The following is a 12,038-nucleotide window of genomic DNA, read 5'->3' as shown; positions in this document are numbered from 1 at the left end:
GATAAAAAAAACTAAATAAAATTCCAATGAAATTTGTGTAGTTTATTTCAAAATTTAAAGATTTTACTTCGAAATACTTCTATTTTGTTTTGAAATTTGTGCAACTTATTTTTTTCTAAAATTCAAGTAATTTACTAGAAATTTTAGTAATTTACTTGATTTTATGGTGCACTAGATTGCACCATAGACCTTCCCTTGCAACTCCTCATTCTCCTTATCAGCTATTAATCCAGATCTATAAAGTTGTATCCTCTGCAATAATAGGATTGGAGAAGTAAATTTTTAATGATATAGGGGTAAAAAGGTCAATATTTACAAAATAAATAGGGTAGAAAGGTCATTGTTTATTAAATAGGGTTTAAAAGTCAATATCTAAATAATATTTATTTTTATGTCAAATTCTAATTAAATTAAATTTAAAAATTAGTAAAGAAACTTTACTTTAATTATTTTATGTAGTTACATTTGCCCTCTTTTTGGAAATTTTATTTTCTAAAAAATTAATTTTTTATTACTAGGTTAATTGTACAATCTATAAACAAACTAAAGCTTATAAGTACAATGTTCAATACATTATTAGATTATTGCATTGCAAATCTCCAACTATTTTAAATTTATGTTAGAAAATTAATTACTGAAAATAATTCTTATATTGTATATGACAAATTAATTATTTTACGTGCATAAGACTACAATTATCTGCACTTTGGATCTTGCATAAACTTTACTTGAATTAATCTAGGTAGGTATTTTTGCCCTCAATCTTAATGATATTAGTTGTAAAAAATTAACTTTCAAGTAATTGATTAACTGTAGGATTTACATAAACAAACTAAAATTTATAAGTACAAAGTTCAATATATTATTAATATACTGCAATACAAAACTCCTATCATTTTTAAATTTATTATAGCAAATTGAATTTATATTGCATAGAACAAATTAATTATTTATGTGCATAAAACAACAATAAATTATATGTAATGAAAACTATTTATTCAAAATGAATTCATAATTAAATTTGAAAAAAATAAAAATTCTCTAGGAAAAATAAAATTATAATTATAATCACATCTAAAGCAAAAGATTTAACAAATCTATGTAGAAAAACTATGGTGCAACGCACGGGTGAAAGAAGACTGGCATTTTGATAATTTGGTAAATTCAAGAATAAATACAGTCACATTTCAAAATATAAATACAAGGAATGTAGATTATAGAACACCAATTTCAGTACGGATTTAATCTTACAAATTAAAATTATATTCGCTCCGCGCGTAGCACGGTTCACATCTTGTGTAGATTTGGAGGGGACCAACAAAGTGTGCGTAGTTTGGCTCCTGGCAAATTGTCCTTGCATTCATCAAAGAGAACGAAACAAGAAGCGTCACTGAAGAAGTTCAGTCTACTCATTTGAATGGTGGGCATTCATCGAGAATTATATTCACGCACACATAAGTCGAATATATTCGTGTCTTTATTCAACCCATAGCCGACTAACCACACAAAATATTTTTAGCTGCTCTGGGACAGCTTGCATACACTTGTTTTCAGATCTATATGCATATACGCCTCGATGATGTGATTGACATAGTGGTTTTATATGTCCGTCGTATATGAACGACGTTTTCTTCTTCGTGCCAACCAATAATAGAAACACCACCGATGAGCTTCTATGTGTATATATATATATATAGAAACAACATCGTGGGGTTACATCGAATTACTGAATATGGCCGAAGAGATATGCAGCTATACGTTAATTAATGGCTCATTTCATTTCTGGCACACACGAGGACTCAGCCAAATCATGACATGATTGATAGGCCTAATACTAGAACTTTATAGAAAACTTGAAAGGAACTCGAAAGAGATTATCAATAAGACCAACTGGCTAGCTAGAACATGCTCGAAAACTCGGCCAAACACTTATATATATTAAGGTTTCCTTGAATATTGGTGATTGAGGATGTGAGAGCTAGACTCATGAAGACACTATACGGTGAAATGATACTGGCGAGAGCACCGAAAACTGGAAACTATAAGGATTTAGTTCACCAACACTTCACTTTTCACATATAAACTTCACGGTTTCAGGGCTCTTTTCGATCTAGTGAATGTGTAGATTAGTCCGAGACGTCTCTCATAGAACAAGAACGAACTGATGTGGCTCTTTTGTCCAACCTTGATTTGCTTTTCGAAAGCTACAGCATTTTAAGGCGTTGGTATAAAAATTGGAAACGTAAACGAAGCTGTACCTTACATATGTTTTGTATCTGCCTTCTCCAAACACGAATGAGGGCACGACAGGGCCTGTCGGAAGGTCATATATACACACACACACACGATAGGATAGGTTGTCGTCTTACGCTTTTCTTTTTCGCATCGTTACTTTCGACCATGAAAAGGATTCATGTCCACTCACCAATTTCTTAGGGTCCGTTTGATTTCATGATCAAATTTTAGAATCATAATTTTGATTTTAACTCTATCTATTACGCAATAAAAACACATATTTCTCAAATCAAATTTATAATATAATCTCATTTGTCCTTTTTCACAATCAAAATCAAAATTAAAATCAAAATTACTTTAACTCTGAAACCAAACGCACTCTTAAACTTCATACCTAACACTGCATGTCTCTTAATTTATTTTATACTAGAAATCGAGAAATTTATCGCGTTTGCATGAATTTTTTTGCACGAATATTTTAGATTGAGATTATATATATTTTTTCCGTGATTAAATTGAGATTATATATCTCGCATTCTCACTCAAAAAAAAAAAACTCTAGAATAAATGGATGGGATCAGTCATTCCATAACGAAGAGAAGGCAAAGATTAGGGGCAGAAAGAAAACATGGGCTCTGTGTCAGGTAACGACTCGCATGGCAACCACATAGTACTCTTCCCGTTCATGTCCAAGGGCCACACCATCCCCCTCCTCCACCTCGCTCGCCTCCTCCTCCGCCGCCCCGCGGTCGATGCTGTCACTGTCTTCACAACCCCCGCCAACCGGCCCTTCATCACCAGCTCCCTCTCAGGGACTGCCGCATCGGTTGTCTCCATCCCCTTCCCCATGGGATCCCCATCGGTTGTCCGAAAGTAAACTCGGGAATGTAATATTGTTTGGAATGTAATATTTCCTTGTTGAGTAAGTATATAGTATTTTGAGAAAATATTCAGTACTATAATATTACAGTGTTTGGTACAAAAATAAATTGATCGGAAAGATTGCCTTTACAAAAGTGCCCTTATTATATAATATTCTTAGATGAATAAAATAATTAAAATCTAAATTAAAAATGTCATATTAAAATTTATTTTTTGCTCAAAATCTTCATTTTAATATCAGTAGCTAAATTTTTTTTCTTTAATAACAAGTACTTCTGAATAGTTAAATAATATTATATCCATTCAATTGTATTTATAAGTAATAAATACGATCTGGTTTACTATTTTGATTTATAATAAATTATGAATATTAGTAAAGAATTGATTCCAAACAGGATATAATTTGCAAGATTTATAAGTGCTCGAGCCCATGTTCGATCCAAATGTTTAAATGGTTTGAATGGCCATTCTAATCTATTTAAATACTCAAGATTTTCTTATGTAAATTTTCGATGTAGAATTCTCATCTCTCAACAAGGATTGATGCACGTGCCAATGTCCACAACATATATAATCACTAGTTGTGGAGTCCGTGATTGTGCGGGTAGAACAATTTTTTTTTTTCATTTTTATCAATTTTATTAGATATATACTATATGCGTGTTATAAATTGTTATAAATTGTGATTCACAATCAATAAGAACTACTCGTGAAACCCTTGCGGTGTGCGGGGTATAACGTGATTTATAAAAATATTAAAAAAGTATTAACAAAATCTTATAAAAAAATGTTCATTCAATTATAAAAATTTAAAAAGGTCGTGATTTATTGAATATTATATAACTAAGGATGTTTTATCAATAAATTAGAAAAATCAGAAAATATTTTGTTTTACACAAATCATAAAATACTTTTGTTAAAAATAAAAAAACCACTTTGTTTATCGAATAATCCACTTTTATTGGCTGACGAATGGAAGACATATATTTTAAGGGTTCACTCAATCACAATTTATGTATGCGGAATGTATATGTAAATTTTATAATGTTGTCACAAATCGATTCATCAATGGTATAGAATAGTATATTCATTACAAATCTTATAGCCATTATTAATTTAAAATTTTAAAATTAAATGAAAATCTTTAATATTTCTGAAATTTGAAAACTATTAATTAATTAGACGTGTATACGGCAAAATAAATGACCAGTTCAATTGAAGAAGGATCATATATTTTATATATTTAATATTATACGACCTTTTCATTTTATTTGTATTTTGTGGATGGCATATGTAATTAAAAACAAATCAAAATCTTTTGTGTTACTTCCACAAATTTATATCTATATATGAAAGACAAATTTGAAAAGACATGTTAAAGACAACTTTCAAAAAATAAACTGGTTCCATAAATCTATATTTATATATATGACAACAAACTTAGAAAGAAGATCTTGAAGACAATTATTTAAAAATCGAATGAATAAAAAACTAACAAAAATTTAAAAAATCCCTAATATTTTTTTTAAAATTAAAGCATGCATTCTCTATAAAAAATAATTAAAAAAATTTAAAAACTAAAAAAATTGAGAAAATTACACTCAAGAAATCTATATATATATGATGAAAAACAAATTTGAAAATTTGAAAAACATATGATGAAAAACAAATTTAAAAATGGTTAATCACGTCAAAAATCATGAACTTTGACCGTTTTTCCAAATCTAACATCAACTCTCAATTTTTTCAAATCTAAGCAGCAACTTGCCACGTTAGACCAAATATAGCACCCGTCATAGATTCCGTCACGTTCTCTGACGCGGCAAGTAACGGCATCCGATGTGGCATGACTATTTTTAAGCCTCAATCAAACAATGACACCTGGACTAATTGTCCCAATTGATTATTTAAGAAGACCCTAATATTTCTCATTTTTCAAATTTGACCCCATATTCTTGGGGCCGAGTTGAGGAATCAAGTCGTGGAAGGAAGAAGGTCTTCAATGCCGAGATTTATGAACCTGCTACTGCTACTCATTATCAAGTCGTGAAGGCCACCCATGAAACTGCTACTGCAATTTATGAACCTGAATTCGCAATGCAGGTCTTCAATGCCGAGATTCTCAAACCCGTCGTTCTTCGAGCAGTCCTCAAACTTTAATTCCAGTAAGTTGGTCAGCTTAGGGAGACGTGGCAAGTTTGTCTTCCGGTTGACATGCAGGAGAATCAAGCAAGACAAACTGGATGGAAGCTGCAAGACAAATTGGATGGACGTCGACAGCGGAGTCGAGGGGTTGAGGGGCGGGGGAACCCACAACTGGGTCGTTCCCCTCTCCTCTCCCTCTGTTTTTGAATCGAAAAATAGAGGGAGAGGGGAGGGGAGGGGAGGGGGCCGACTCAGCTGGGGGCTCCTCCCGTTGGCCGTCTACTCCTGAGGTGAGGTAGGAAGCAGCGTGTCGGAGATGGTGATGGAGGAAGGAGGTGGCTGAGACAGTGGTGCGAGGAGACGATGATGATAATGAGGGAGTTGGATGGTGAATGGTAGATGAAGAAGGAAGAAAAAAAGTGAAGGCTGAGATGTGTGGTGGATTGTTGTTGCCAAGGAGCCAAGAGGGACTAGGAGTGAAGGTGGCTATGGAGTGAAGAGCGGAGGAGGAGGAGGAGAGGGGTGAGAGCAGAGATGAGGAGAGGAAGAAGGAGATGATGAAGTTTCTGGTGTGGTGATGGAGATGGTGATAGTTAAGAGGAGAAAGGAAGGTTGTGTATGTATGTATTGTGTGTGAGACACTGGTCCAAGCATCGTTGTTTGATTGGAGTTTAAAAACAGTAAGGCCACATCGGCTGCTGTTAATTGCCATGTCAAAAAACGTGACGGAATCCGACACAAATGCTATATTTGGTCTAATGTGGCAAGTTGTTGCTTAGATTTGAGAAAATTGAGAATTGATGTTAGATTTGAGAAAACTGTCAAAGTTCATGATTTTTGGCGTGATTAACTTATTTGAAAATAAACCTTGAAGACAACTTATTTCAAAAATCAAATGAATAAAAAATTAACAAAAAATGAAAATTCCGGTTAAAATGTATTTTTTAAAATATATAATCATTCTTTATAAAAAGATTATTATAAAAGTAAAAAATTTAAAAAACTAAAAAAATTTCACTCAAGATCGGGTGTCACCATTTTCTACTTTTATATATATAGATATCTATATCGTTTATACTGGCAAGATCACCCTTAGTGGTGTAATTTTATGCTTTATTTGAAAAAAAAATAAATTGTAAACCACCAAAATATGAAAAAAATATATATCAATTTATATATTTTTCTAACATCAACCTCACTTTTTCAACTTTTCTCTCCTTTTCCTTCTTCTCTCTTCCTCTCCCATCCACAGTTCTCTCCACTTAACATCTCTTTTTCCAACTCCGAGGAATTCTAAGGTGCAATCAATAAAATTGGTTGCACCATACCATCAAATAAATAACTAAAATTGCGAGTAAAAGGATAAAAAAAACTAAATAAAATTCCAATGAAATTTGTGTAGTTTATTTCAAAATTTAAAGATTTTACTTCGAAATACTTCTATTTTGTTTTGAAATTTGTGCAACTTATTTTTTTCTAAAATTCAAGTAATTTACTAGAAATTTTAGTAATTTACTTGATTTTATGGTGCACTAGATTGCACCATAGACCTTCCCTTGCAACTCCTCATTCTCCTTATCAGCTATTAATCCAGATCTATAAAGTTGTATCCTCTGCAATAATAGGATTGGAGAAGTAAATTTTTAATGATATAGGGGTAAAAAGGTCAATATTTACAAAATAAATAGGGTAGAAAGGTCATTGTTTATTAAATAGGGTTTAAAAGTCAATATCTAAATAATATTTATTTTTATGTCAAATTCTAATTAAATTAAATTTAAAAATTAGTAAAGAAACTTTACTTTAATTATTTTATGTAGTTACATTTGCCCTCTTTTTGGAAATTTTATTTTCTAAAAAATTAATTTTTTATTACTAGGTTAATTGTACAATCTATAAACAAACTAAAGCTTATAAGTACAATGTTCAATACATTATTAGATTATTGCATTGCAAATCTCCAACTATTTTAAATTTATGTTAGAAAATTAATTACTGAAAATAATTCTTATATTGTATATGACAAATTAATTATTTTACGTGCATAAGACTACAATTATCTGCACTTTGGATCTTGCATAAACTTTACTTGAATTAATCTAGGTAGGTATTTTTGCCCTCAATCTTAATGATATTAGTTGTAAAAAATTAACTTTCAAGTAATTGATTAACTGTAGGATTTACATAAACAAACTAAAATTTATAAGTACAAAGTTCAATATATTATTAATATACTGCAATACAAAACTCCTATCATTTTTAAATTTATTATAGCAAATTGAATTTATATTGCATAGAACAAATTAATTATTTATGTGCATAAAACAACAATAAATTATATGTAATGAAAACTATTTATTCAAAATGAATTCATAATTAAATTTGAAAAAAATAAAAATTCTCTAGGAAAAATAAAATTATAATTATAATCACATCTAAAGCAAAAGATTTAACAAATCTATGTAGAAAAACTATGGTGCAACGCACGGGTGAAAGAAGACTGGCATTTTGATAATTTGGTAAATTCAAGAATAAATACAGTCACATTTCAAAATATAAATACAAGGAATGTAGATTATAGAACACCAATTTCAGTACGGATTTAATCTTACAAATTAAAATTATATTCGCTCCGCGCGTAGCACGGTTCACATCTTGTGTAGATTTGGAGGGGACCAACAAAGTGTGCGTAGTTTGGCTCCTGGCAAATTGTCCTTGCATTCATCAAAGAGAACGAAACAAGAAGCGTCACTGAAGAAGTTCAGTCTACTCATTTGAATGGTGGGCATTCATCGAGAATTATATTCACGCACACATAAGTCGAATATATTCGTGTCTTTATTCAACCCATAGCCGACTAACCACACAAAATATTTTTAGCTGCTCTGGGACAGCTTGCATACACTTGTTTTCAGATCTATATGCATATACGCCTCGATGATGTGATTGACATAGTGGTTTTATATGTCCGTCGTATATGAACGACGTTTTCTTCTTCGTGCCAACCAATAATAGAAACACCACCGATGAGCTTCTATGTGTATATATATATATATAGAAACAACATCGTGGGGTTACATCGAATTACTGAATATGGCCGAAGAGATATGCAGCTATACGTTAATTAATGGCTCATTTCATTTCTGGCACACACGAGGACTCAGCCAAATCATGACATGATTGATAGGCCTAATACTAGAACTTTATAGAAAACTTGAAAGGAACTCGAAAGAGATTATCAATAAGACCAACTGGCTAGCTAGAACATGCTCGAAAACTCGGCCAAACACTTATATATATTAAGGTTTCCTTGAATATTGGTGATTGAGGATGTGAGAGCTAGACTCATGAAGACACTATACGGTGAAATGATACTGGCGAGAGCACCGAAAACTGGAAACTATAAGGATTTAGTTCACCAACACTTCACTTTTCACATATAAACTTCACGGTTTCAGGGCTCTTTTCGATCTAGTGAATGTGTAGATTAGTCCGAGACGTCTCTCATAGAACAAGAACGAACTGATGTGGCTCTTTTGTCCAACCTTGATTTGCTTTTCGAAAGCTACAGCATTTTAAGGCGTTGGTATAAAAATTGGAAACGTAAACGAAGCTGTACCTTACATATGTTTTGTATCTGCCTTCTCCAAACACGAATGAGGGCACGACAGGGCCTGTCGGAAGGTTATTTATATATATACACGATAGGATTCATGCCCACTCACGAATTTCTTAAACTTCATGTCTAACACCGCATGTTTCTTCGTTTATTTTATACTAGAAATCGAGAAATTAATCGCGTTTGCATGAATTTTTTTTTTGCACGAATATTTTAGATTGAGATTATATTTTTTTTTTCGGAGATTAGATTGAGATTATATATCTCGCATTCTCACTCAAAAAAAAAAACTCTAGTATAAATGGATGGGATCAGTCATTCCATAACGAAGAGAAGGCAAAGATTAGGGGCAGAAAGAAAACATGGGCTCTGTGTCAGGTAACGACTCGCATGGCAACCACATAGTACTCTTCCCGTTCATGTCCAAGGGCCACACCATCCCCCTCCTCCACCTCGCTCGCCTCCTCCTCCGCCGCCCTGCGGTTGATGCTGTCACTGTCTTCACAACCCCCGCCAACCGGCCCTTCATCACCAGCTCCCTCTCAGGGACTGCCACATCGGTCATCTCCATCCCCTTCCCCCATGGGATCCCCGAGATAGACCCATCGGTCGAGAGCACCGACCAGCTGTCCTCCATGTCCCTCTTCCATGCCTTTGCGTCTGCCACCACAGTCATGCAGTCCCGGTTCGAAGCTGAGCTGGAAAAGCTCCTTCCCATACGGCTTCTCGTGTCGGACGGGTTCCTGTGGTGGACGCTTGAGTCGGCCAATAAGCTCGGGATCCTGAGGATGGTGTTCTTCGGGATGAGCAATTATGCATTGGCCATGTGCAAGGCAGTGGCGGAGGTGAGATCAGCCGATAAGGCCGACGACGAGCCTGTCACTGTGCCAGCGTTTCCATGGATTAAGGTCAAGAGCAACGACATCCCCCAGTTCCCCGACCCACAGTCCAACCCCGTTGCTTTCAACTTCAATATGAATACACTACAAGCAACGATCAACAGCTATGGTAGATGACGAGAAAATTTTAACATGTTCTCATAGTGATATAATAAACTAATTATTTTCCGACTCATAGTGATATTATAAACTAATTAGTTTTCCGACTCATAGTGATATTATAAACTAATTAGTTTTCTCGTGGTGATATTATTAACTAATTAGTCGTTTTCCTACTAGGCCTTCTTGTGAACAGCTTCGAGGAGCTTGAGCCGGCATTCCTCGAGTACTGGAACAGTAAGTCCATGCCCAGGGCCTGGTGTGTCGGACCCCTGTGCATGATCGACCCACCGGAGCCCATGACCAACCCCAAGAAGCCGACTTGGGCACATTGGCTGGACCAGAAGCTAGACAAAGGGGCCTTGGTCTTGTACGTGGCATTCGGGTCTCAGGCGGATATCTCGACCCGACAGCTCAAGCAGATCGCCATTGGACTTGAAAAATCTGAGGCCTACTTCCTTTGGGTCATCAAGAAGAAGGACTCGGAGCTTGGAGATGGGTTCAAGGAGAGAGTCAAGGATCGGGGCTTGGTGGTTCGAGACTGGGTGGACCAGAGAAGCATACTGATGCACCCGAGCGTGCAGGTAACATAACCGATCATTCATGTCGACGTTAGTTTTATCTACAGATGCGCTTGTACTGATGTTTGACAACTGATACACGAACTGTTTCGTTATCTTGTAATATATATATATATATATATATATGTACAGTCCATTAGACCCGGTGATATTTCGATATGCCATCGTGTCAGACAATTGATCAGTGTGTACGCATGCAGGGTTTTCTAAGCCACTGCGGATGGAACTCGGTGCTCGAGAGCATATGTGCAGGGGTGCCGATACTAGCATGGCCGATGATGGCAGAGCAGCCGCTGAACGCGAAGATGGTGGAGGAGGAGCTGAGGATTGGGTTGAGGGTTGACGGACCTCCCTTCAAGGGCGAGGACGGCCTCGTGGAGTGGGAGGAAGTGGAGAGGAAGGTGCGAGAGCTCATGGAAGGAGAAGCAGGAAAGATAGCAAGGAGGAAGGTTAGGGAGGCCTCAGATGCAGCGAGGCGAGCCATGGAGGAGGGCGGCTCGTCATGGCGCACCTTAAACTCTCTCATTGACGAGACATCGAAATAGTTTTCAGCGAGACTACATGGTGATTTTCAACCCATTGGTTACGACTAATACTATTCGAGAACGGACTCCGCTATTTTTTTTCCTTTAGTTTTATTAAAAAAAAAAAGAACATCAAGCATCATTCCCTTGAATTCCCCTCGGTAGGGGTCACCGAACATTGTAGTGTACGACATGATGTATTAGCGTTAGATGTGATTTCGCTCTCAGTGATTCATGGACGATTCTCAAGTACTAAGCAGAACTCTGTAAAAATGGTCCGCAGCAAATGCAATGACAGTTGTAACGTCCCGAAACTTTTCATATAAAATCCAATAAATACTGATAAAATCCACATATACGATTTTCAGTAATATAGACTTTTCGATACGTATTCCAAATACTCGATAAAATTCGATGTTTTTCCACCGTTGCATTGACCGATAAAAAAAACGAAGAGATCGTTTTGGGGGTGAGCTTGAAACCCAATGAACAACCACGACATAATTTAGCCGGATCATAACACGGGGTTCAGCATTATCATAATTGATCGTATAAAATACATGCATGATTTGTAATATCGACATGGTCATGACAATGTAGTTATTGATAATAAAGATACCAGTTTAGGAATAGGTTACTCACTTTGAAGTCCCCCGAACATCGAAACTCCAAAAACTAATCAATTTGTAATTTTCAAGAATTTTCCCTCGTTTGCTTCTTTCAAATTCATATAGACTTTTTACTAAGGTAAAACTCATCGAAAATTCATTAAAAAATTATCTTTGATGTCCAATAATGTGGAAGAACAAGTACCGGAAAAAAGTTGCCGCAGATCTCAAAATTTGGTCAAACTTTCCCAGACTTAAACAGATTTCAAGCTCTTGGCAGTCCTAACCGATCTTAATTAATACTATCCAATCAAATTTACTATTAGGAGACTAATCTATAGGATTGGTCTTGAGTATTACAACAGTTCTCGATCAGCTAGAGCTAGGAAGCAAACCAGGTCGGGATTGGAAACTGAACATATTTTTCAAGACACACAACTAGTCGG

At 35.1% G+C, this 12,038-nt stretch overlaps 1 protein-coding gene across 1 annotated transcript; it reads left to right on the top strand.

Annotated features, from left to right (window-relative positions):
- Positions 1-8,912: 8,912 nt before the first annotated feature.
- LOC116197585 (UDP-glycosyltransferase 90A1-like) lies at positions 8,913-11,312 on the top strand. Its single transcript, XM_031527762.1, has 3 exons — positions 8,913-9,889; positions 10,060-10,463; positions 10,661-11,312. Exons 1-3 carry the CDS (start codon positions 9,244-9,246, stop codon positions 11,003-11,005), a joined length of 1,395 nt encoding a protein of 464 aa, XP_031383622.1. The 5' UTR covers positions 8,913-9,243; the 3' UTR covers positions 11,006-11,312.
- Positions 11,313-12,038: the final 726 nt, after the last annotated feature.

Source organism: Punica granatum, chromosome 2 (assembly GCF_007655135.1).
Source record: "Punica granatum isolate Tunisia-2019 chromosome 2, ASM765513v2, whole genome shotgun sequence".
NCBI classification, from domain to species: domain Eukaryota; kingdom Viridiplantae; phylum Streptophyta; class Magnoliopsida; order Myrtales; family Lythraceae; genus Punica; species Punica granatum.
The sequence above is the reverse complement of the archived record's forward strand: the minus strand, read 5'-3'. Positions and strand labels throughout refer to the sequence as shown.

Coding starts and splice junctions, on each gene's coding strand:
- LOC116197585 (XM_031527762.1), top strand. CDS start 9,244: ATGGGCTCTGTGTCAGGTAACGACTCGCATGGCAACCACATAGTACTC. Junction 9,890..10,059: donor AGCAACGATCAACAGCTATG/GTAGATGACGAG, acceptor TTTTCCTACTAG/GCCTTCTTGTGAACAGCTTC. Junction 10,464..10,660: donor TGATGCACCCGAGCGTGCAG/GTAACATAACCG, acceptor GTACGCATGCAG/GGTTTTCTAAGCCACTGCGG.